This window comes from Bos indicus, chromosome 1 (genome assembly GCF_029378745.1).
Source record: "Bos indicus isolate NIAB-ARS_2022 breed Sahiwal x Tharparkar chromosome 1, NIAB-ARS_B.indTharparkar_mat_pri_1.0, whole genome shotgun sequence".
NCBI classification, from domain to species: Eukaryota; Metazoa; Chordata; class Mammalia; order Artiodactyla; family Bovidae; genus Bos; species Bos indicus.
Window position 1 is genome coordinate 67,873,164 of NC_091760.1, and position 24,338 is coordinate 67,897,501.

General features: G+C 47.9%; 1 protein-coding gene across 2 annotated transcripts in view; it reads right to left on the reverse strand.

Annotated features, from left to right (window-relative positions):
- SEMA5B (semaphorin 5B) overlaps positions 1 to 24,338 on the reverse strand; it is a 124,061-nt gene that overhangs the window by 16,407 nt on the left and 83,316 nt on the right. Inside the window, exons 2-8 of one of the 2 annotated variants that reach the window (XM_019956632.2) lie at positions 22,071 to 22,251; positions 16,953 to 17,052; positions 12,815 to 12,860; positions 2,582 to 2,644; positions 2,117 to 2,215; positions 1,463 to 1,676; positions 529 to 814 (exon numbers count right to left, since the gene is read on the reverse strand). In XM_019956632.2, the coding sequence (XP_019812191.2) occupies positions 529 to 814; positions 1,463 to 1,676; positions 2,117 to 2,215; positions 2,582 to 2,644; positions 12,815 to 12,860; positions 16,953 to 17,052; positions 22,071 to 22,203 (941 nt within the window). In that variant the 5' untranslated portion in view covers positions 22,204 to 22,251. Of the gene's footprint in view, positions 1 to 528; positions 815 to 1,462; positions 1,677 to 2,116; positions 2,216 to 2,581; positions 2,645 to 12,814; positions 12,861 to 16,944; positions 17,056 to 22,070; positions 22,252 to 24,338 lie in introns of those variants that run through there. The other variant, XM_070788702.1, reaches the window with a different exon arrangement.

Consider the following 24,338-nt stretch of genomic DNA (forward strand, 5'->3'; position numbering starts at 1 on the left):
ATACACAGAAGGAGGCAGTGGAGGACAGACTCATGATCTCAGTGGGGGGTTACCCTTCTAATTCCCAGCCTGTGTTTTCCTGGGCAGTCAGGATTGTGACAAGACTCTGCTGGTTAGATTTAGTGGGATCATGGAGTTCTGAAGTTGGAAGGGTAGAGTCCTCTCTGAGCGTCTCCTGTGGGCAGCTGGAGGACCCTCCCAGGGCTGTCACCCCCTCATCAAAGGCAGCCTGCTGCACTTTCATCCCCAGCAAGTTCTTCTTTCATGGAGTCACAATCCAGCTCCTTTTATTTTCCTCACATCTGGCCTAGGCCTGCCTGTCACAGCGACCCAGAACAAGTGCTCACCTCCCTAAAGGCAGTGAGCCACAAAATCCTCAAAGGACCCAGGGCAGAAGGCACGGCCATCCTCATTTTACAGAAAGAGAAACGAAGACAGGGACTTGCCCAAGGCCACCAGGCTGTGAAGGCAGGTCAGAGCCCGTCCCTGACATCCAGGGGAGGGTATGGGGGGAAGGCAAGGACTCACACGTTGGTGGTGAAGACCCCGTAGATGAGGTCCTGCTCGGGCAGATGGAAGGCGCTCTGCAGCTCGTTGTAGTAGAAGGGGACCTCACCCGGGCGGGAGCAGTTGAGCCGGGCCTTCATGAACGTGGTCCAAGTGTCCTCCAGCAGGAAGCGGCCCCCCACATCGTTCTTGCACACGCGGGCCACCCGAGAGTACACGGTGCGTCCACAGTCGTGCTCCACTGCGTTCTCCCGCAGGAAGAAGTATGCAAACAGCCCGATATCATAGGCTGCAACAAAGTTTGGCTCTGGGGACAGAAGAGGAACAAGAGGTGGGTCAGGCCACGAGGAAGAAGACAGAGCTGGGAGCACTCGACCACTTCCACTTCCTTAGATGGGCATCCTACACCCCCCCGCCAGCTTGGTGACCTGGGGGCGCTAACCCTGTTCCCACCCCCAACACAAAGTGCAGTTACAATGATAGTTAACATGCATGACTGAGCACTCACCGTGCTCCAGACACTGCTGTAAGTACTTTATATGGATTAGCCCATTGGATCCTCTTAACAAGCTATGAGGTACATACTATGATTGTCCCCATATTATAGATGAGACCACTGTGGCACAGAGAAGTCAAGCATTTGCTCAAGGTCACACAGCTCATCAGTGGAGAATCAGGGATTCAACTCCAAAGGGCAAGAAACTCCTAATACCATCCCTCAATCTCTTCTTTCCTGTAACCTTTCCTCTTCATCAATTCCTAACTCTCTCTCCCCTCACAGTCTGCCCTCCATCTGCTCTGGGTCCTCAGGACATCCATGATTTCATCCAGAGTCCATCTCTGATTTGCTGTGGTCCTTGCGCAAGTGTCTGCCCACTTTGGTTGGGCAAAAAGGAAACTAAGGGTGGGCTGGCTGGGTTAGAACCAGGGGAGCCCTAGGGCTGGGTCTCCTTACCATTAAGCCACTTGGAGTTATACTGGGCAGTGCGAAGTGGTGGCCGGCTGCCCAGGCTGCGATAGATAGCAGGGTCCCGACCTGAGAAGTCGATGACTGTGGCAGCATAGAGCTCCCCCTGAGAGGAGATGACGGCAGTGGAGTTGTGGCGTGGGTCATAGGGGCAGCGGGCCACACCATTGATCTTCTCCACCGTCCGGCTGAGGTTCCCCACCTGGGACAATGGGGAGATGGGGCTATTTTCCTGAGACCTTGGGGCTGCCTGTTCTTTCCCTGGAATTTGCTTTCTCCTGGGTCCCTGGTCTCTCTGGACCTCTCCTTCCCTCCACCTCCTTCTCATCGCCCCCCACAGTCCCTCTGAGGGAGCAGTTACCATGGAGGGCAGAGGCTGTTCCCAGAGTTAGGACCCTCCAAGGTGAGGTTGAATTTTGATGAACAATGAATAGTTTTTTAGCGTAAGTATATCCTAAATCTTGCATGGGACATATTTATACTAAAATACTGTCTGTTTTTAATCTGAAATTCAAATCTAATTGGGCATCCTTTTTGTTTTGGTTTATGTGCTGAACTGGAAGCTCCATCTGAGGCTGTGTGCCTGAGTGAGAGAACCTCTTGGTGTCCCCCTCTGTCTGCCCGACCCCACGCAGCCCCCACCTGTCTGCTGGAGCACACTGGGGAAAAGGCATTGGTCCCACACATGAACACTTTCCGGCCAGTGACAATCAGGACTCGCACGTAGTTCTGACACTCCTCCTGAAGCAAGAAAGGGGAAGCAATAGAGGGACAAGCTCTCCACGGCAGAGCTAGGTGTCTTTCCCTCACTCCACTGTGCCACAAATATTCGAGAGCATTGCTCTGCCCCCGATGCACCCCACTCCAAAGTGGAGGGAGCATCTGTGACTGTCCCCCTCCCCCACCCCTCCCTCCCAGGCCAGCTCTCTGTCTCACCGCCCACTCAGATGCTCAGGCTGCCTTCTTGACTACACCAGGAGCCCCTGGCTCATTCAGGCTGGGTCTCCCGTGCAGGTGGCCTCGTGCCCACACAGTGACCCTCTGTCCCTGCCACCATGGGCCTCCTGCCAGCTCCAAGCCAGGCCCCTGCCTACCAAGGCCACCTACCTCAGTCTTCCCTTTGCTTTGGCAGGAGCGGCGCGTGTCCTCGTTGGAGGCCCACTCTGTGGCCTGTGGGAGGAGCACACAGACATCACACAGCTGTGTCACTCGCAGCCAGGGCAGGCAGTGGCCGGGCTGGAGGAGACAGAGAGCTGGGAGATGGCCAGCCATGGCCTGCAGGGTAAGGTTCCTCTCACAGCATCCTTGCGGGCCAGCAGGGCTGCCAGACCTCCTTACCCAGAGACATCCTCTTGGCCCAACACCCTCCACACCTGCTCGGGTTGAGGAGGCCTGAAGTAACAACCCCTTCATCCCCCATCATCCCCATGTGGCTCTGGCCTGGGGCCTCCCCCGCCCTTCCTCCCCGAGGTCAGCTGGGGAGATGCGAGTAGCCAAAGAGGACCCTCAGTCCCACCCCAGGCCCTGAGTAGGAGACAGGAAACATGCCTCAGTTATATACTAGATGTTCCTTAAATGAATGGGAAGCAGAAGGGCTGCCAACCTTAGCTACAGAAGAACAATGTCACCTTCCCACTGCAACCCTGCAAAGTCCTCTATGACTTGCTGCTGGGATGTGGGAGACAGAGACTGGAACCTCCGTTCCTGGTTCAAAAGCTAAGTATGCTTTTCCCCTCTTTATCCCACTGTCTCACTTCCCCTTTTTCACTTGCTACCCTCCGCCCACCTCTGTGCAGGCAGCTTGTTTCCCTGTAGCATCGCTCATGCTCTATTGTGGAATGATGTTTGGGGGACACAGCTTCCATTCAGGGACCCAGAGGACATTTCGTGTTCTCAAGTGCCCTTGGCATGAGGACAGAGCTGTCCCCACCCAGGAGACCTCCTTCCCCTGAATCTACTCCGCCTGTACTTCCTGAAACTCCTCCCAGCCACTGAAGAGCAACTGGGGAGGAAAGATACCCTTCACATCCAGGCAATGTCAGCCCCGGAGTGTGGTTCATTACATATTTCTGGGTCACATGTATAAACATGAACTGCCTACCTGTCCTGGGAGAGGGAGCCCTGAACAAGCAGCTCCTCCATGCAAACGAGCAAAAAGAAAAAAAACCAAAAAACAAAAACCACCTGCTTTTAATTTCTAGCAGAAGCCTTCTAGGCTTGCAGTCACTGTCTACTGAATTCCCAGGGCCTAGGATGTGGGAGGGGCAGGGGTGGCAGGAGCTAGAGTGGCAGAGCTGTTCTCTGCTGTCCAAAGTCGCAGCCCCAGCACCCCTGGGCAGACGGAGAGCTGACTTTGGCCGACCCCAGATTTGGGAGCTAGGTGGCAAGTTTGGTTGTGCCCCTATCAGATCGATGACCAGGCTGGGCTTATTCTGCCACGCCATGCCTGGAGCTCAGGCCTCTGCTCCCAGGCTTTCCTTGGAGAAAGGCAAATGACCCCTGGCATCTGGACACAGAGTCGTGGGCTTCACCTGGACAGGAACAAGGGAGTCATTGTCATACTCAGCACCCATCAGCTCCCAAACTGAGCCTGATGTGAGAGGAAAGAGGGACATAAGCAAACTCAGGGCCTCTAGGGGCAGAGAAGCGCAAAGACCCACATACACTGCAGATGTCCAGGCCTAAAAGTCTGGACAGTGGGACTGTGCTGCAGGGGACAGTGTGGACAAAGGGGCTTCATGGGGTCCCTGAGCACAGGGACATTTCAAAAGGACCAACTTTATTTCTAAGGGGATGGGAATCCCACTGTGAGGGTTGGGGACTCATGGGGGACAGGTGTGTACAATCAAAAGGTGTTAGACAAAGTCACATGGAGCTGAGCACTGGGACAGACACTTGATACACCTCTCTCTTCATTGTACAGGTGAGGCAAATGAAGCTCAGAAAGACTGAACAGTTTTCCCAAGGTCACAAAGCTAGTAAGCAACAAACCCAAGATGCAAACCCAGACAACTGGAACTAAGCTCTCTCTGTTACATTGTGCAGCCTCTCACTGTGAGTAGGTTTCTCAAACCAAAAGTTAGAACATATGGCCTGAAAAGAATGTGTATATTTATAATGATTACAGCACAGAACTGGCTTGAGTCATTTTATTTATTTTTATTTTATTTCAAAAATTATTTTTATCAAAGTAATGATGCACAGAGTTGAAAAAGTTAAATAGTATGAAAAAATAATTTAAAAGACTCCAGGAACAACTCCTCTCACACACCAATCCCATTTCCCAAGGACAATTATTTTAGACTTTTATTTTTCTATATAAAGAAAGATAAGCGTCAAAGAATTGAGGCTTTTGAACTGTGGTGTTGGAGAAGACTCTTGAGAGTCCCTTGGACTGCAAGGAGATCCAACCAGTCCATTCTAAAGGAGAGATCAGTCCTGAATACTCATTGGAAGGATTGATGTTGAAGCTGAAACTCCAATACTTTGGCCACCTGATGTGAAGAGCTGACTCATTTGAAAAGACCCTGATGCTGGGAAAGATTGAAGGCAGGAGGAGAAAGGGTCAACAGAGGGTGAGATGGTTGGATGGCATCACCAACTCAATGGACATGAGTTTGGTAAACTCCGGGAGTTGGTGATGGACAGGGAGACCTGGCGTGCTGCAGTCCATGGGGTCACAAGGAGTTGGACACAACTGAGCGACTGAACTGAACTGAACTGAACTGATTTTTCTATACATGTTTTTAAAAATCCAATTTCTCAGAAATATGTATCAATCTCAGACTTCATCTTCTGACTTCCTGTTATGGAGGTGAATATTTTTTTTCCACTTACCCATCTCCATTCTCCCCCACCCCTCTCCTCTCCCTGTTCTCCTATTATAATTAGGTATTTTAATATATTATCTAATGCTTTAAAATCAACACCATTATTTATATTGTTGTGAAAATTATTCACTGCTACCAACTAGAACCCTAGATTTGACTGAATGTAGGACACCATTGATTGTAATATGAATCATTAAGAAGGAAAACATGCTGGCAAATTCCTTTATTACTTAAATTTTTAATGTAAGCTTATTGGAAGTATTTTTACTTAGATATACATTTAATCATACATTAATTTTATGCATACAAAAAACAAAAATGTAAGCAAAATTTATTAAGTATTTTTAAACCTTCTTTGAATTCAGAGTGTTCATCTCTTCTGAGTTACTTTTCTATTCCGTCATCAGTGCTCATTTTTTGTTGTTTTGTTTGCTTGTTTTAGACCATCATTTTATGAACTGCCCAGGAAGCCCATGATGCAGCAATTCTTCAAGAATATTTCTCTTTGGTTTCCAGAATTTTCTTCCAAGTTATTGCCCCCACTTGACAGGTTGAGCTGGTGCTTTCTTGATCTTATCAGCAGGTCTCCACAGAAGGTTTCTGACAAACCAAGGCTCATAGTCCCTCCTCATATGATCCTTAAATGGTTTGTGAACTGAAATGTCAGTGGCTTGCTGTTGCTGGATGAGCACACCAGGAATAATGACCAAGTTCATGCCTGTACAGTTAGAGACAACTCCATCAAGACTGCAGTCTGCCAATGGTGACTGTAAAATGTCTTTGATAGAAAGCCATGGCCTGATTTCAGACTCAGTAAAATGTGAAAACATACGCCTCTGAGAATCAATGAAATATGCCTGTTCTGACAAGGTTTCCATTCTTGACCAACTTTTTGTTTCTCCTGGGCTGAATAGTTGTCTCGATTTTCTTCATTGGCTTGTTTTGTAATGTACCTATCACTGAATTTTCCCAAATGTCCATCATTCTCTCTCAGTATTACTTGCTAACTGTACACACAGATGGTTCAGAGAACCTATTAATTCCCACTGTCTTCCTCCTGCCCCAGGATGGACTGGTCCTCCTGTTTGGCTGTTAACCTGGGACTTACCTCCTCTCCTCTCCTGTTTGCTGAGTCCCATGTTTCTCTCTTTCTTGAATTATTGGCTTATTTTGGTAGAACACATCTTCAGTACCTTCCTATGAAAAGGAACATGGTAGATCAATTTTTTAAAATTCTTGCATGTCTGATTCATTCTATCTTCATACTTGTTTTGGTATAGAATTCTAAGGTGAAAATAATTTTCACTCAGAATTTTAAAGACATTTATTTCTCCTTTGTCTTCTAGATTCCAGTGTTGCTATTGAGAAGTCTGGTGTAATTCTCAGTCCCCATCGTTTGTAGTGACCTTTTTCTTTTTTTCCTTTAGAAAAGAATGCTAGAAACTTTTCAAATCATCTTTTTGATAACAGTATACTGAATTTCACACTGATGTGCCTTAGTGCAGGTCTCTCTTGGGAACTCAGTCAACCCTTTCAATGTGAAGACTCATCCTCTGTTTTGGCAAATTTTCTTATGGTATTTCATCCTTAATGTCTTCCTTATCTTTTCCTCTGTTCTCTTTTTAGTAACGCTTATTAATCCAATCCACTGTTCCTTGTGCACTGATCCTCTAGTTTTCTGTTATTTTATTTCTCTCCTGCTTTTCATTTCTTGTTTTTTGTTGTTGTTTAAATTTCTGAGAGATTTTTCTTCCACTTTATCTTCTAATCCTTCGATTCAATTTTTATTTGCCCACTCTTTAAATTTTCATTTTTTGTTTGTTTTATAAACAAAATAATTTTATATCCCAGAAAACTAGTTTTTAAAATTAATTTCAAAAGTGTTTTCTTGTATGTCTTGAATTATCCCTGTTCTTACAGCTTCCTTCATTCTGTTTGCTTGTTTGTTTTTATCTTTCTCCTTGACTTTAGAGGCCTTCCTCAAATGTCTGGTGAGTTTTGGCTGTTTATGTTTAAAAATAAATCACTAACCATTTCCCACTGAAAGGAATCAAGTTGTCTTGGAGAAACAGCTAATTCCAGATCTAGGGCAGGAAATGTACAAGGTGAGCCTAGAATATCACTTCATACCAATAGAAAGCAATAAAAAACCACCAGGGTCATAGTGTCATAGGAGTCAACTTGAAGAGGCTCCTTACTGGCAAAAGATGGGATAGTCATGAGAGACAACTGCAATAGGTTGAAACATCCACAATGTTTAAAGCCATGAGTCTGTAGTAAAAGCAGTAATAAAATATAAAATTCACTAATCATCATTGACAGATGCTACAAAGCCTGTTCATTATTTGAAAACTGGTGAATAAAGACAAAGTATCAAACATTTACCTTGTCTTTCTGTACAACTGTTTCATCAGGTAATCAAACAGTAGATAAGAAGTTTTTCCTTGTAAAAGTAGTCTGGCTAATGCATTGTAACCTAAAGAATTAATAGATCTAGGTAAAAATCATCAATGACTGCTAACATTAAAAAAAAATACAGAGAAAATCAGATACTATGCACCTCCTAAAAAAATACATGCTAACATCTCTGAAGTAATCTTGCCAGAATCTAAATTGAATAAAGTCTTCACATCTGAGAATCAACCTACAGATGGTACAGGGAACAGAGGAACCACTTGGACTACAGTCAGCAAAATCCAGACTGTGGGAAACTCTATAGGACAAATGACCAGGTTTCTTTGATAAATAAACTGCACAAAAATAGAAAAAGGAGAAATATTGTTGTAGTCCCATACCCCAGTGGTGAGATTTCCCCTTTCCTGGAGTCTCCAGATTTGAAGACTCACTAGTTGGGCCTTTAAAGAAAGAGTCTTAGTTTTCCTTTCTTGAAGTGAAGTGAAGTGAAAGTCGCTCAGTCGTGTTCGACTCTTTGCGACCCCAATGACTATACAGTCCATGGAATTCTCCAGGCCAGAATACTGGAGTGGGTAGCCTTTTCCTTCTCCAGGGTTCCTTTCTTGGGGAGGGGTAAAATGGAGGAAGGGATTACTGTGTGGGATGGGACAGGAGATCTGGGTTCCAGCTTCTCAATTTAGATAATTTCAACCATGGCCCCTTTTAGACTTATATCTCATCCTCACATTCTGCAATACCCAACAGCCCAATTTCTGAGGCCTTCTGGGGAGTCGTCTTACTTCTCTGCTATATCTCCCTTTGTAAACTGTTCTGCTCCACTACATCAGTTATGATTTGCTCCATCCACTTTCCACCTCCCCAGAATGCATTTAATCTTTTCTCTGCTGACATCTCTTTTGTTCTCTCTGTTATCGCAGATCTGTATCTTTTAAAATTTCTCATTGTCCTTTTAGTGGAATTTTGTGAAGGAGGGAAATAAGATGTGTATAATCAATCGACTACACAGAATGCTTTAAACTAGGAATTCCAGGATAGCAATCCCTAGTAAAGAGAAACTGCACAGTTTTCTGCTATGGGAGAAAGCAGTCAAGAGAGCCAGGAACTGGATAATCTCCTTATAGATTCAACAACTCCCCTGAACACCAGAGACAATGGCTGAACATGAAAACGTCTGAGCATTAAGTCCACCACTCAGCAGAGTTTAGATTTCAAACAACTCTGGAGCTGCCAGCCTAGTTTGGACAATGTGCAGATAACTAGAAAAGAGCTCAGAATCAGCCTCGCCATCTGCCCAGGCACAAACAAAGCCCCATATGCGTCCTGATGCTTATGTACGTCACAGTCCTCATTTCTGCACTTGCAGGACATGTGGCAGCCCAAGACCATAAATCCATGGCAATTAGGCCTCCAGCCACGTCATCCCCTGGAACTGCTCTGGCACAGGTGGCTCATGATCTCCTGATTGACAAATCCAAATAAGCTTACCACTCAGCAGCCCCCTGACACTGTTGACTACTAGCCACCTTTTCTTTCCCACAGCCAGCTTATTAAGTTACACTGAAAGATAACAATCACTGGTGAGCTGATTTGATTTCTCCTCCCCCTCTGCAAGCACAGGAGTGCACACACACATATGCACATGCACACACGTCCACGCTGCACGCACACACCCTCCCGTCTCTGCTGCTACCTGCATCTCTTCAACCACGCTGCTTGAACTGGGAAGGAAGCTGAGTTTTTCTATTTTTTTGAGGAACAGTAGGTTACACAAATTGTTTAATAGGGGTTAGGTACTTAGAAGTCCTTTTAATGGACACTAGTTTGCATAAACAGTTTGCATTTAGATTTTTCTTTAAGGGATGTTAATTATTTAAACTATCAATAAAACACTGCATTTAAGTTTGGTTAAATCATATCCTGGGGCCACGTGGGAGGAGCAGTTGGCTATAAAGGAGAGTTACAACCTTGAGCATACCCCAGGCAGCAAAGACAGTCTAAGAAGCTGGACTGGGGAGCGGGGAGGCCTTGGCCCAGCCTTGTCCTGTCACGGAAGTGGAGGAGCTTTTTGGCCCTTAGTTGCTGTGAGCCACTTGTGATAGCAGATGCTGAAAACGTATAAAAAGGGACCCAAAGCCCCAGGTAGGGCAGTGGAGGGGTACTCAGTGAAGTCCAGCTTTTACGGTCAAAAGGCAGGGCTTTCTCATCAGAGGACAAACAAGGAGACCAGAGGCTGTGGTCTACCTCCAGCCTGGTCAAGGTGATGCTGGACGGCCCCCTCCAACTTCTCTGTTGTTCCCTCCTCTTTGTGGCCAGGTGGGTCCCCCTATGGTGGAGAGGTGAGGATGTGAACATGAAATGCATTTATTTATCTCCTAGGTCCTATTACAAAGAATCCAATCTGAACTCCTGGATTCAGTCCCCTAAGATACACCCTGGGAAGGTGATAAAACCAGTTCCTGGTGCACTTGTGGCTGGTGTGCAGGACCCTTCAGAAAAGCCCCTGAGGTGCAGTCCCTGCCTCAAGCATGAGTGATGGAGCTGGAAGAAGATATCTCCATGGTGAGACCAGATCCACTCAGAGCTGAATGAACCAAACATCAGGCCTCAGCATCAAGCTAGACAGTCCTAACATCTGGTAAGGTAGGGTACCCAGCACCTGTGGGTCAGCTGTCAAGGACACCTGGGGAACCCAAACCAGTTGGGCAACATCTATGCTGCCTAAGACAAGGGCCTTCTTAACATCCTAGAGCAGTGCTTCCTAAATCTGGCTGCACATAGGAATCATCTGGGAGCCTTTAAAAATCCCAGTGCCCAGCCACACCCTAGAACAGAATCTCTGAGGATAGGATCCAGGCATCAGTGCTTTTTTAAAGCTCCCCCAGTGATTCTAGTGGGCACCCAAGAGAAAACCAGTGTCTAGAGCCAGGCTAGCTCCAGTCAACTCCTGGTTTATGCTACTCAGCTCTGTAACCAGAAGGCAAATGGCACCACTGTGGTCCAAGCCTCCACTAAACCCTCCAGGGTTGTCTCCTTTCCACCTCTAGGGGTCACCTTCACACAGAAGACAATGTGCCCAGTCCTCTTTGGAGCTGTGTGATGCTGTGACTCTGTAGGCGTCTGCCACCTGAAGATCAATTCCTGTCTTCTCTCCATCCCCACTCTGCGGCCTTAATTGAGTTCTCCCCATCAATCACCTTACTGCAGTTTCTCCTAACTAGCTCCTCCACTAATCCATTCTCTGCACGGGACCAGGTGATTGGAACACTAAACATAATCATATCACTTTTCTGCTTAAACCTTTATACCTTCAAAATAAAATATGGATCCCTCTGAAGACCCTCTGTGGTGCAGCCTCTCTCATCCTGGGCCTCATCTCCCATCGTTATCAATGCCCACCCTGTGATCCTCCCATACTGCCCCACTCTGTGCTTCATGCTACTTCACATCTCTGTGTCTCCTTGTGCCTCGGCCACCACTGCAGCCAGCATGCCCCCCTTCCTACATGCCTCCCACAGCGCTGTCATTATTTCTGTGCATCTGTTTCCCTTTCCTCACTTGGCTCCCAGAAGACCTTCATTTGCAGACCATGGGAGCTTAATAAAAAGACAACTGCCTGGGCTCAGGGAAGGACCCCTGGATCTACTTCCTCCCACCCACTTTGGACAATCTCTGCACTGGCTTCCCCTAGACCCTGGCCTGTGGGGCTTGGCATCTTGGCTTCAGTTTTCATGAAAGCCACTTGGAACCTAGGCTCTGGATGGGCTCCTTTGACCAACCAAGCAGGCAGGCCATGGGATGTTGCCTCTGGGAATTTACTCTACCTTGCTCCAGCCCAGGCCCCAGGAACATATCCCATCCAGTAAAGGAAATCATTTATAATTTATGTGCTTGCTCCTTGAGGCAAGGACTGAGGGTGATTCACCTTTGGATCTCAGATACTAGGACTGGACCCAGTTTTTAGTAGCTTTTCAGTAAATGTTTACTATATATTTACTCATGTTTATTATAAATAGATAAATGGCATTTCTTTTCCATTTTCTCTAGTTCTTCCTGGACTTTCCCTTCTGAAGTTCACATGTCTTTTTCTTTTTGCTCCTTTATGCCTCCTCTGTGGCTACCAGCTGCAGTGGCCCTGGAGGTCTAGAACAGTTTCTAGAAGAAACTAGACCAGAATATCACACTAGCTCACCAAGGAGTTCTCCCCTTCTCCAACTTCCCTTTGTAGTGAAACCCTACACTAAATAGCCCCATATACTAACAACCATTCTCTAATTAGATTTTGTGTATCTCATCATACTTTTTTCTGGCTGTACCGTGAGCCCTAGAGGCCGGAGATCAGTGTGTCTATAGCCCCTCTGCCTCCAGCTCACTTGTGATACACAGTAAGCACTCAGTGAACGCCCCATCACTGGAGACCAGCAAGCCTCCCCTGGACACAGGAACTGAGCCTCTCAGATGCAGAGACGGCCTTCCTTTCTCTAGAATGTTCAGCCTCTGCAGAGACGATTTGGCATCTGTTTCTCAATCTGGGATAAATGTTCTGGATCAAGGAGTCCCATTAAAATGCCTCCCAAAGCACTTAAGGAATTATGCTTGGGGAGTCCTTCTTGGCAGCAGATAATAAATCAATCACAGCTCAGTGAAAATGCTAAGCTAGAATGGGATCACTCAGGCCAAGCTAAGAAAGCAACCAGGGACACCCTTTCCCTCAAGGCCCAAATGCAGAGACCTTCCTGTGGATTTAGGCTCTGCACTTAGAATGACCAGCCCTTCCAGTTTGCCCAGTACTGAACTGCTTCTAGTGGAAGTCCTGCAGCCTGGAGCCCCTCAGTCCAGGCAAACAGGAGCCTTCAGCTCCTGTTCTCACAATGCAGGAGCCCTGTGTGTGCCCCTGTGTTTACATGGCCGCGACCCCCACTCCCAAATACCTTCCCAGCTGTCATCCCGATAGCTAGGGTGAGTCCACAGCCGCTGACAGGAGCACAGCGTTCCTGTTTTCAACCCTAGGGGCTGAATTCTGAATCTCGCTCCTTGTGCTGCCCTGGCCCCAGCCCCTAAACACCAGGGAAATTACAGGGAAGGGAAGCAAATGTACCTGAAGGAGGGAGACATTGGCAAGGCTGAGTCTGAAGAGGTAGTTCCTGTGAAAACAGAAACAGAGGTCGTAAGTCAGGCTGGCTCTACAGGCAGGTCCCCAGGAAGCGACTTTTTGGCTCCTGCCTCCGGGTGCCAGGACTGGGTGCCAGGACAGAGTGCCAGGACTGGGTGTCGGGACTGGGTGCCAACTGCAGAGGGCTGATGGTGGGCCAACCCCAGGGAGAGCTTTACCTTCATTAGCTCATTTAATCTGCACAGCCATCCAGGGAGCAGAGAGAAAATGCCATGTTACAGGTGAGGAAACATCTGGGGTAAATGGTCCAAGTCAGAGAGACAGTATGTGGAAGAGGTGGGATAGAAACCCAGACTCATGTGCCCCTGTAGGCCCACAGGCACGGTGAGTGGACCTGGAGGGTGGCAGGACCCCCAGGCCAGAGAACCGCATGGAAGTGAATACGGGCTCACAGAGTAGACCCTGCTGCAGAGACAGGGAGAATTCCACTTGCTGGGGGCCTCCTGAGGGCCTCAGTGTCCGCATCTGTAAAGTGGAGACACTGACGCCTGTCTTCCTTATTTCATAAGACCCATGGAAAGAGGAATGGCGTGATGCATGTTAAAAGGCTTTATTAATGTCAAACAGATGTAAAGTTTTGGTTTTCCCTAAGAATTTTCTTTCCTTCTTATATCTTCTTTTGGCTGTTCCTCTTTTGGTTCCTGAAGTTTTTGGAATAACTGCTTTAGAAAGTTTTGGCCTACCTAAGCTGTGCTGAGAAATGAGAGGAAAGGTTGTGGAGTGGGCCAGAAACAGAGGGAGGGGCCCCTGCTGAATGGATCCAGGGGCCTGAAGGAGACACCTCTGGCTCCAAGCCCAGGACCCACTCGGCTGCTTTGCTGTCCTGGTGGGCCTGGCCAGGGGACCTTGGCTTCAGGCCTCCGACATCCCTCCCCAGGCCCCCTGCCTGCACCCACCCGCCCAGGCTGGGGACAGATGGGCTCCAGCTTACGGCTCTGCCCCAGCCGTCTGCTCAGGTAACACAGGCATCTGCTCACAGCTTTAAAAAATTAAGGGAAACACTGCATCACTTTATTCATTTTTATCCCATCAAAAATCATTCATCACAACTTGAAGTTTGCTCTTCTGGGAGATGAGAACAGAGAAATCTCTATAGCCTGACCACCCTAAACCCTTTATGGAACAAGGTGGGGTATAAATGAATAAAAAATTTCCCTACCCTGAATTCCAGAGGCCCAGGGTGTCCCACAGAGAAGTGGGAAACTGTCAGGCAGAAGAGAAGGAGGAAGGAAGGATGATCCTAGAAAAAGGGTTCTCTGCAGGCATAACCAGGCCAAGGTAAGTGGGGAGGAGCGGACCAGGGAGGACAGTGTGAGCACAAGCAGGAGACGTAACCCTCCCAGCTTTCTGGTCCATGCAGTGGGGATCATCACAGGACCTACTGCCTGGGGTTAGTTATTGTGAAGATTAAATGATTTATTACATGTTTCACATATCTTACAGGCTTCCCTGGTGGCTCAGATGGTAAAGAATCTGCCTGCAGTGCAGGAGACCTGGGTTCGATCCCTGGGTCGGGAAGATCCCCTGGAGAAGGGCATGGCAACCCACTCCAGGATTCATGCCTGGAGAATCCCATAGACAGAAAAGCCTGGTGGGCTATAGTGCATGGGGTTGCAAAGAGTCAGACAGGACCGAATGACTAACACTTTCACTTAGATATTTTACCACATGAATGAATGGCCATTTTCAAAATGCTTCCACAAGGTTCAGAGCAAAGGCATCAGGATTTATTTATTTATTTGTTTATTTAAGGTCTAGTTGATTTACAATATAGTAGTTTCAGGGGTACGACTTAGTGATTCAGTATTTTTATGGATTATATACCATTTAAAATATTGGCTTTATTTCCCTGCACTGTACAATATATCCTTGTAGCCTATTTATTCTATACATGGTAGTTTCTCTTAATCCCCTACTCCTATCTCGCCACCACCACCCCTGCCTTTTTCCCTCTCCTCACTGGTAGCCACTAGTTTGTTCTCTATGAGTCTGTTTCTGTTTTCCTATATTCATTCACTTTATTTTTTATATTGCAAATATAAATGATAACATTCAGTGTTTGTCCTTCTCTGTTTCACTTATTTCAAAGGCATCAGGATTCTAAAAGCTACATGTAAAACTGGTGCACCCTGAATCAGGTGGGGAAATGGCATTAATGCCAGCTTCCTGACTGCAGTGCTGTACTGTGGGCAGGCAAACTGTTACCACTGGGGAAAACTGGGTGAAGGGTATAAGGATGGGATCTCTCTGTATTACTTCTTAGAACTGCAAGTAAATCTACCATTGCGTGCACGCTAAGTTGCTTTAGTCGTGTCCGGTTCTTTGAGACCCCATGAACTGTAGCCCTCCAGGTTCTGCTGTTCCTGGGATTCTCCAGGCAAGCATACTGGAGTGGGTTGCCATTCCCTCCTCCAGGGAATCTTCTTGACTCAGGGATCAAACCTGCGTCTACTGAGGCTCCTGCATTGCAGGTGGATTCTTTACTGCTGAGCCACGTGGGAAGCCCAAATCTACCATTATCCTCAAATAAAAAGCAAAACACTGACTCTGTTTGCTAGGAAAATAAGGTCCACACTCTTAGATACTTGTACATGTAGAGACTACCTCAGAGAGGACACATAAACTCACACACGGCATGCCTCCAGTCAGGGGTCCTACCTAGTATACTGGCAGGGGGCGGCTCTGCTTTTCCCTTTTGTACCTTCTAAATGTTATATCGTAACACATATCTGATACAAAATAATAATTTCAAAATAAAACAATAAAATGCATTCAACCCTAGCTTCTTTTTTTTTTAATTAATTTATTTCTAATTGAAGGAAAATTGCTTTACAAACCCTAGCTTCTTAATAGCCCTGTCATGTTGGCAGACCAGACACTGTAACCCAGACTTTACAGATGAGGAAACTGAGGCTCACAGGTCAAGGTCACCCAGGACAAGAACACAGCTCATCTGGTCCAGAGCTCTGTCCTCCTTTACACATGGCAAATGAAGGGGTGGGGCCGCTCAGGAGAGCCCCGAAGTCAAGGCTGGTCAGCTACAGAGTGCAGCCTGGAGGTGCCCAACCCCTTGGCCGTCCTCCCCTGGCCCAGACCTGCTCAATCAGAACTCCCAGGGCAGAGGGCTTCTGAGAAACACCAGTGCAGCTGGAGATGGTAACGTAGTTTGGCAGAAAACCTCAAACCCTGAGGTTCTAGGGGGCCTGGATTTTAACCCCAGACTCTGTTGTTATCTTGCTATGTGATCTCAGGAAGGTCACCTTCCCGTCTTGGGCCTCTGCTTCCTCTTCTTTAAACTGAGGGCAACTGGATTAGGCCAGTGATTCTCAAACCTCAGTGTGCACCAGGCTCAGCGGGAGGGCGTGCTAACACACAGGCCGCTGGGCCCCACCTTCAGAGTTTCCGGTTCATCAGGTAGGGTCCGAGAATTTGCGCTCTAACAAGTTCCCCAGTGGTGCTACTGCTGGTCCTATTGGAACAGACCATCTCTAAGCTCCCTTCCCAACCAGAGCTGGTGGTCTACGATTTTGTGAGATTTCTCTCCTCCTAATTTACTCTGCAAAGTTTCCATAAGTCCTTCAAGAATATATTATCCCAAATACTGGACCTGGGTCTTGGGGGTAACTGATACGGCAAGCGGGAGGTCCTTCACAAAAGCACACGGCCCACGGCCCATGGCCCAGGTGCAGGCAGCCAGCCGGCCAGCAGGGGGCACCTTCTCTGCGTGGAGCTCCCAGGGAGGACACCAGCTTGGTAGGTTCTGGCATGATGGCTGGGATGCAGGCTAGGAGGTTGACAGCATGCATTCCTGCCCTTAATAACGGCCACACCCTGGGGAATGTGGCTTGCTGAGATGTGGCGATTACCTCCTTGCCACTCCCCTCCAATGCTTCCTTTGCTGGGGGACAGGCATTCAGGCACAGAGAGAGTGTCTGGTAGAGAGGAACAGGGACCCAGGATGAGGGGTTGCCCACAGAAGGTCATCCCAAATAATATTCCCTCTGCTCAATGTGCTTAGAATCCATCCCCCAGTCCTGGCCCCAACTCTCCTGTACCTCATTACCTGGCTCCCACGATGAGCTGGTTTCTGGAAGGATCCAGAGCGAGCTGGGAGAAATCTTGGGCTCCAGGGTAAGTGAAGTTAGAGACCCATGGCTTCAGATCTGGGGGAGGGAGAGGCAGTTGTTCAGTTACTGTTGGACTAGGGGCTCCCAACTGTGCCAGCATTGGACCCAAGAACGGAAGGGCTGCAGTGAAGTAGGGGGCACCTCGGAGATCTGGGCTCCACCTGCCCACCTCTGAGAGCAGACAGCTAGGGGACAGGGAGTGGGGGTGTTGTCACTGCTCCTGCTTTGCTCCCTCGCTCAAAGAAGGGCTCCACCCATCCCCTAGCTGCACAAAGGAAACCTGTAACCATCCTTGACTCCTCAAGACCCTCACCAGCCGCACCAAACACACTGGCAAGTCCTATCCTCTGAAATCCAGCCATCTCGCCCCTGCACCCTATCCCCCCGGCAAGCTACCGTTATCTCTTGTCAACAGCATCCTAAGCGGCACAGCTTCTACTCCTGCCCCTCCAGCCCATTTCCCACAAGGCAACCAAGCCATCTTTCTAATACGCAACTCTAGCTGTGTCACTCCCCGGCTTACAACCCTTTAATAGTGCCCAGTTTCCTCCAGGCAGTCACAACTCCTGTGAAGGCCTTTGGTTTCCAGCCCCACTGTCCTCCCAAGTAGAAGGAATGCCCAGCGCATTAGTTATCTAGTGATGCACTGAAAGAATGACGCTTCAGCTTATACATTCCTTCTCAAACCCTCTACCCCAGCCACACTCAACCAGTGCACATCTCCAGATCTATCCCACCAGAGCTTGAGAACCTTTGCAATTCTATTCTCCCTCAGTGCAACAGCTCCTATGTGTCCCCATCCTCACCCCACCTCCTCCAAGAAGCTTTCTCTGACTCCCCCACACAAGGTGATAGGCTCCCATAGACCTCTACTTGACTGCCATCAAAGCCCCTATCTCACTGGTGTCTAATCTGGTAGTTTGCCCCGGGGGACAAGGAAGATCTTGCTTCTGGGATCTCTAGCCTCTGCCTAGCACCCAGAAGTAATTGATTAAATGTATGAATAATTGTCAACTGTCTCTTATACAAGAAGACTCGGGTTTTCAAACAAGACTCCACAGAGGTAGAAGAAAGGGAGGATGGGTGGACAGTGCCCATCTCTGTCTCCAAGGAGGATCATCCCAGCCAAGGTCAAAGTCTCTCATGAGGATTGGGTGGGCAGAGGAGACCTTGCAGCCCTCTGGATGGATGGGGCAGTGGTCATGGGAGGGTACATCTGGGAACAGTGCCCAGATAACTTTCCCTCAAAATGGAAGCTCACTTCCCCCATCCGGGCTCACAGCCCCTTCACAGCTTTCTTTCAGCCTCTTCCTCATGGATGCGAGGGAACTGACTGGTGAAGAGAGAGTGCTGTGCTATGAGCAGAGGAACTTTCATACTGGTAGGGTAAAGATGATGGGGAAATGTGAGGAGGCCCTGAGCTTTCTTCCTCTCAGTGCATTAGTAACTGGCTCCCAGAAGGCCCAGGGGAGAGGGCAGGGTGTGTGTGTGTGTGTGTGCCTGTGTGTGTGCAATCCAAGGGAAATAAATCATTGCTCATTATCCCTCCAACTACAGAGTAAAAGCAGCCCTTCATTTCTGCATGACAGGCAAACACTTAATCGCTCCCCGGAGAACTGAAGGTTTTGCAAGTTGGATGTTTTTCAGAAAACTGAGATATGCACCATTAAAAAAAAAAAAAAGGAGAAGAAAGAAATTCTGCAGCAAAATGAAGCAGACCCTTTGTGTCTGCCTCTGCCCTCAGCATGTGGCTATAGACTGGCACAAGCCATCATGAAGTTGCAATGGCATTTGGGCGATCTTAGTATGGGGAGTGGATCTGGAGACAACTAGGGTTTTTAGTTGATCTCAGGGCCACTCTCAAAAATCCGGATAGGATATCATAGTACCTTAGAGACTAAGCCAAAGGTCCTCCTCCTCCAGGAAGCCTTCCTGGATTATAACCTCTCCACCCTGATCTTATTTTGTTCTATGTTCTCTCTACGCTTCCAGTTCCCTTCACATTGTATGTTTTTGTCACTCTGAATGTGCTCATCTGTTTTCTGGGTGGTGTGTGTGTGTGTGAAGGGTTTGCCTGTCCCCAGCATACTGGGTGCTCTCCAATAAGAGCAACAAGTCACACTTTAATCCCCTTCTTCCCTTCTGACAGGGATGTTTCAGATGCTGAACAGAGGAAGAGGTGGCCTGACTGGTCTGCAGCAAACCAGGAGAAACTCCATCTGGAGATGGCTCAGCTCAGCCTTCATTACAGCCCTTTCTTGAGGTGAGGGGAGAGGAAGAGGAACCGGGGCAGGAGCCAGGATGACAGTGGGAGGTGGGGTGGAGGAGGGGTGGTCCCTTTCCGTTTCTGACCCTCTTCCTTACCCCAAAGTGACTGACAAGGGCAAGAGGGAAGGGGCGAGGGAGGAGATGCAACGGGCTCAGCGTGGTGATCCTGGGGGAGCCGTCTTGGGAAGGGAGCCAGCTTCCTCTTATTAAACAGGCAAAGAGGACCAGAGGGAAAGCTGTCGTTAAAACCCCAAGCACGTTCTGAGCACCGTGTGCAGTGAAGGCTTTGGATGGCAACTTTAAGAGAAAAATGACATTCTCCATGATGCGCCTGTGATTTTAATTATAGTCAAATCAATTACCCACTTTGTGGATTAACCACTGTTAGTGTTAACCCCATAGTGGCTTCTCCCTGCCACCTAGAAAGGCCAAGCTGCGGTGAAAGGAATAACATGCAGGCCAGAGAGCAACACAGGTGGAGCCCCTGAAAAGAAACCAATAGGAGAAAATTCATCCTTACGAAACAGAAACACGGCTGTCAGATTCTGTAAGTGGCAGCTCCTCTGGGGGTATTTAGGGGTTATTCACAGATCAGCCAGGTGTCAGGGCAGAGGGAAACTCAGAGCTACAGGGTTAGAAGCTTACTGATCAGTCAGAAGTAAAGTGTAACATCAGAGGGGGTCCCGGAAGCTGGGGCTTGGTGCTGGGCTGGATTTGGCAACTGGAATACAGCATCACCCAGCACAGAGTCACCTAATATGAATGCAGTCCCTAGTGTGTGCCCTGCAGAACTAAAGGATGGGGCGGCGGTGGACAAGAGGACCAGCCCTGGCCCAGGACGAACTGCGCTGGGGACCAGAGGGAGTGACATTTAAGGAACAAGAAACAGGAGTACTCAAAGGAAACACCTCTGAGGCCCCACAAAGTCCAGCACCGTGCCTAGAGTCAGGTATTGGGTCTAGGTTTGGAGAAAAATTTGGTGAATAGACAGGAAAACTCAAAGTTGTCAGAAAAGGGGAAGGGTTGAATTTCAGGGAGACCAGAAGGCCTGAGGAGGGAAAACAAAGATGACTCCACTCTCTGGGGCTGTCAGTCTAGGATGACAGACCACCTCCCCTCTCCTGGGACTCAGGGAATTCCTGTCACTTCATGTCAACTGTCTGTGTCAACTCTAACCTCATTCATTCCTTCTGAAAGGATGTGGGGTGGGAAGTCAGTTTCATTCAAGTACTTTACAGCTGAAGATCAGAACTGGTGCCAAGGAAGCCAAGTTTTTAAGGAACACGTCTTTACATCTCTCCACCCTCGTCCCATCACACCCAGTTTGTACCAATACAGACCAGCCTGGCTGAGCAACAGGGATTCCCCTGCTCTCCTTCCACTGTCTCTGCTCCCAGATCCAACCATGCCCCAGCAAAGCCCCTGAGAAGAAAGTGTTCATTAGGAGCTGCCACAAGGGGGTCCTCATATGACAAGGCCAGCCTCAGAATCCTGCTCCTCGGTCCTTCCCATCAGCAGCAGCCACCAGCATGCCAGGAGCCATCAGAAGTCTGAGGGTGTGCGTGTGTTTTGTAGGTTTAGGGACACTGCTAATTTACTTTAATCCACTTAAGCCTTCAAAGCCTCGGATCCGAGCTCCAACAAGACAGCACAGAGAAGACGGCTGGAAACTCTCCTCCCTGAGCGGGAGCCAGTCCACAGCTGGGAATCCCGCACATCTGAAAGGCCCCCAGCCTCCCCACCTTGCTGCCCCAGCTCCTATCCATACTGCCTTCCCCACTCCCCAGATCCCATGCCTGCCTCAGTCTCATGGATTCATTTCTCCACTCTGGTTTCTATCTTGCCCCTCTAAGCTGGCTGTGTGGAATCTCACCGGACAGGCTGCCAGGGCACCTGAGTTTGGAGTACCTGCCCTCTGCCCCGGGAAGTGCGAAGAGCCCCGGATGGGAGTCAGGAGGCCAACACTGAGACCCAGGTCTGACAAATCCCTCTAACCGTCTACACCTCAGCCCGCCTTTTTGTAAACAGAGATGAGTCCTTGCCCTGCTGTGCTGCCAGGGTTATTGTGAAGAGGAAAAAGCAGATAGTTTATCAAGCTTAAGAACCTGGGGACTACTGAGACCACATCTGCTGATCCTCATGTGAGCTGCCACATAGGTGATGGATCCTAACACCCCTAGTGACCCCCAAATTGGCTAACAGGTCGAGGGAGAACATGCAAGATGCTCTGGTATTTGTGTTTTATTTTTAGATTATCATCAAATATATATCATTTTAGAAACTCTTATTGAGAACTTATGGACCCCTCAGAATATGTCCAGTGATTCACAAACCCCAGCTTGGGAAAGACTTTAACAGGACACTCTCACGAGCAGAAGGAAGCTTTCCAGAGATCTCCAGGCATTCCCTCATGTGTGAGTCACCCTCATTCTTCCCCAGGGAAACCAAGAAGCAGAGCTCATGCTGCCAGAAGAGCTACAGCTGAGATGACCCACCAACCCCAGGCCACCCCACCCTGGGCAGCCACAACCTCATTCTCTAGCAATGGAATTCTAGGGAAGGACCCCAGGGAAACATGGAGAAAGAGTTGAAGGAATTGTCTGCAGACAAAATCAGATCCTCCAGCCCACTGCTACCCATTCCTCTTACACCTACCCCCAGAGGAAGAGTCTTCGTACCCTACAGAAAATGACTTCCAACATCCAGAGAGACCCTGCAGAGGGCCCACCTAAGTCCTTCAGGACACAGTTACTGCAAGAAAGGACCCAGCGGGAAGTGGCTCTCACCTGCAAAGGCCACGATGGGGTGTTCCCTCAGGGAGCACAGCTGCTGCTCACCGCTGGCTTCACCGGCGACATCCTGGGAGCTGGCGAGGTGCACTAGCAGCAGTGTGACAGCCAGGGGTCCTGGGAACACCATGGTGGGCCCCTCTGTGGTGCCGGCTCCGGAGGCAGGCTGGGCGGAGACCTGCAATGCAAACGCTCACTCACCACGCGCTCCCTTGGCAATGCCCACCTCTCCCGATTTCCTGTGTGCTTGTCAGTGGCCCCGCAGGATCTGTTTGTTTGTTTAAATGAAATTTATATTTTATTTATGATACTTAAGAGTTTGCTCTGCTCCAGTAATATAAAGTTATAGATCATATCTTGAAAGCTAATTTCCCTCATAATGGTATTCTGGACAAAACTGACAAATTATAGAGCTTTTTCTATTATGATCCCAAATGGTTTAAAATTTATTTTAATGATAAAGGTGGTATCTTAGGGATTTTAATAAATGGAGTTAGGATAAGTGGGTAGCCATTTGTAAAAAGATAAATTTAGATCCATAACTCTCACCAACTAGGGAAAATTCCACTGGATTAAAGATTTAAATGGATAAAATCAGATAAGATAAGGATAAAAGCAGAAAAATACTAGAAGAAAATGTGGGCAGAATTCTTTATAACCTTGGAGTGGAGAACCATGACTCAAAATCCAGAAGCTATTAAACAAAAGATTGACAAATTTAACTACATAAAAATCACGAACTTCTGCAAGCTCCTCCCCACCCCCTACAAAAAACAAACATCCAGCAAAATCAAAAGGCAAATGACAAACAAGGGAAAAGATTAGCAGTTTGTGGCAGACACAAGGGGCTAAGATCCCTAATATATAAAGAATTCCTGAGAATCCAGGGGAAAAAGACAACAATCCAGTAGAAAAATGGCAAAGAATTTAAATTCAAATAGGGCTTTAAAATATGAATGACACTACTCTCATTCATAATAAGAGCAACTCAAATTAAAAGTTGAACTGAGGTAAGGCTGCTCATATATCAATTCCGCACACATTCAAGTGAGATGACAACTCTTGGGGAGGTAGTGGGAAAGGGGTGCTCATAAGCTGCTGGCGTGCACGCATGCAAAGCCGATTCAGTTGTCTCTGATTCTTTGCGACCCTATGAACTGTAGCCCATAGTTGTCTCTGATTCTTTGCGACCCTATGAACTGTAGCCCACCAGGCTCCTCTGTCCATGGGGATTCTCCAGGCAAGAATACTGGAGTGGGTTGCTGTGCCCTCCTCCAGGGGATCTTTATGACCCAGGGATGGAACCCATGCCTCTTGTGTCTCCTGCATTGGCAGGTGGGTTCTTTACCACTACCCCTTACAATGCTGGATGGTGTACAAAATGATACAACCCCATGGAAGCGGACCTAGCAACATCTGGCAAAACAACAGAGGCATGACCCCCTTTGACCTAATTCCCTGGAGTAAACCAGTGCTACTCGAAGTGTGGTCCACAAGCTGTGACCACTCTGAGGTAAGATAAATGAAGAATTTGGATAGTGTTTTTTAAAACCTTTATAGTAATTTGACAGGGTAATTTTTATGTCTATTGGATCTAATAACAAAATATGTGGACTTGTATTTTGCCTAGTTTTTTTTTTTTCAATTCACTTCTTAAGAAATTCACTTTGATTGAATTTTACGTAAGTATCCATCTGCTGCTGCTGCTAAGTCGCTTCAATCGTGTCTGACTCTGTGCGACCCCATAGACGGCAGCCCACCAGGCTCCCCCATCCCTGGGATTCTCCAGGCAAGAACATTGGAGTGGGTTGCCATTTCCTTCTCCAATGCATGAAAGTGAAAAGTGAAAGTGAAGTCGCTCAGTCATGCCCGACTCCTAGCAACCCCATGGACTGCAGCCTACCAGGCTCCTCCATCCATGGGATTCTCCAGGCAAGAGTACTGGCGTGGGGTGCCATTGCCTTCTCCAAGTATCCGTCTGCAGCAGACTGCATATGGGAAAGTAAAACCTGCTCCTTCACCATAGTTAGTTAAGAAACAAGAATAGGTGACTGGTACACCTGCAAAGTGACTTATACACGAGATTATTCCTTGCGGCACTTTTTTTTTTTTTAATGACAAAAGACAAGTAACAACCAAATATCCAGCAAATGGAGACTGCTTAAAAAAGCCACGGTGTATCAGCTACAGAAAAGAATGGGGGGTTGGTCTTCAGATTTTGTTGTGGAGGAGTCTCCAGGTATATTAAGTGAAAAAAACAAGGTG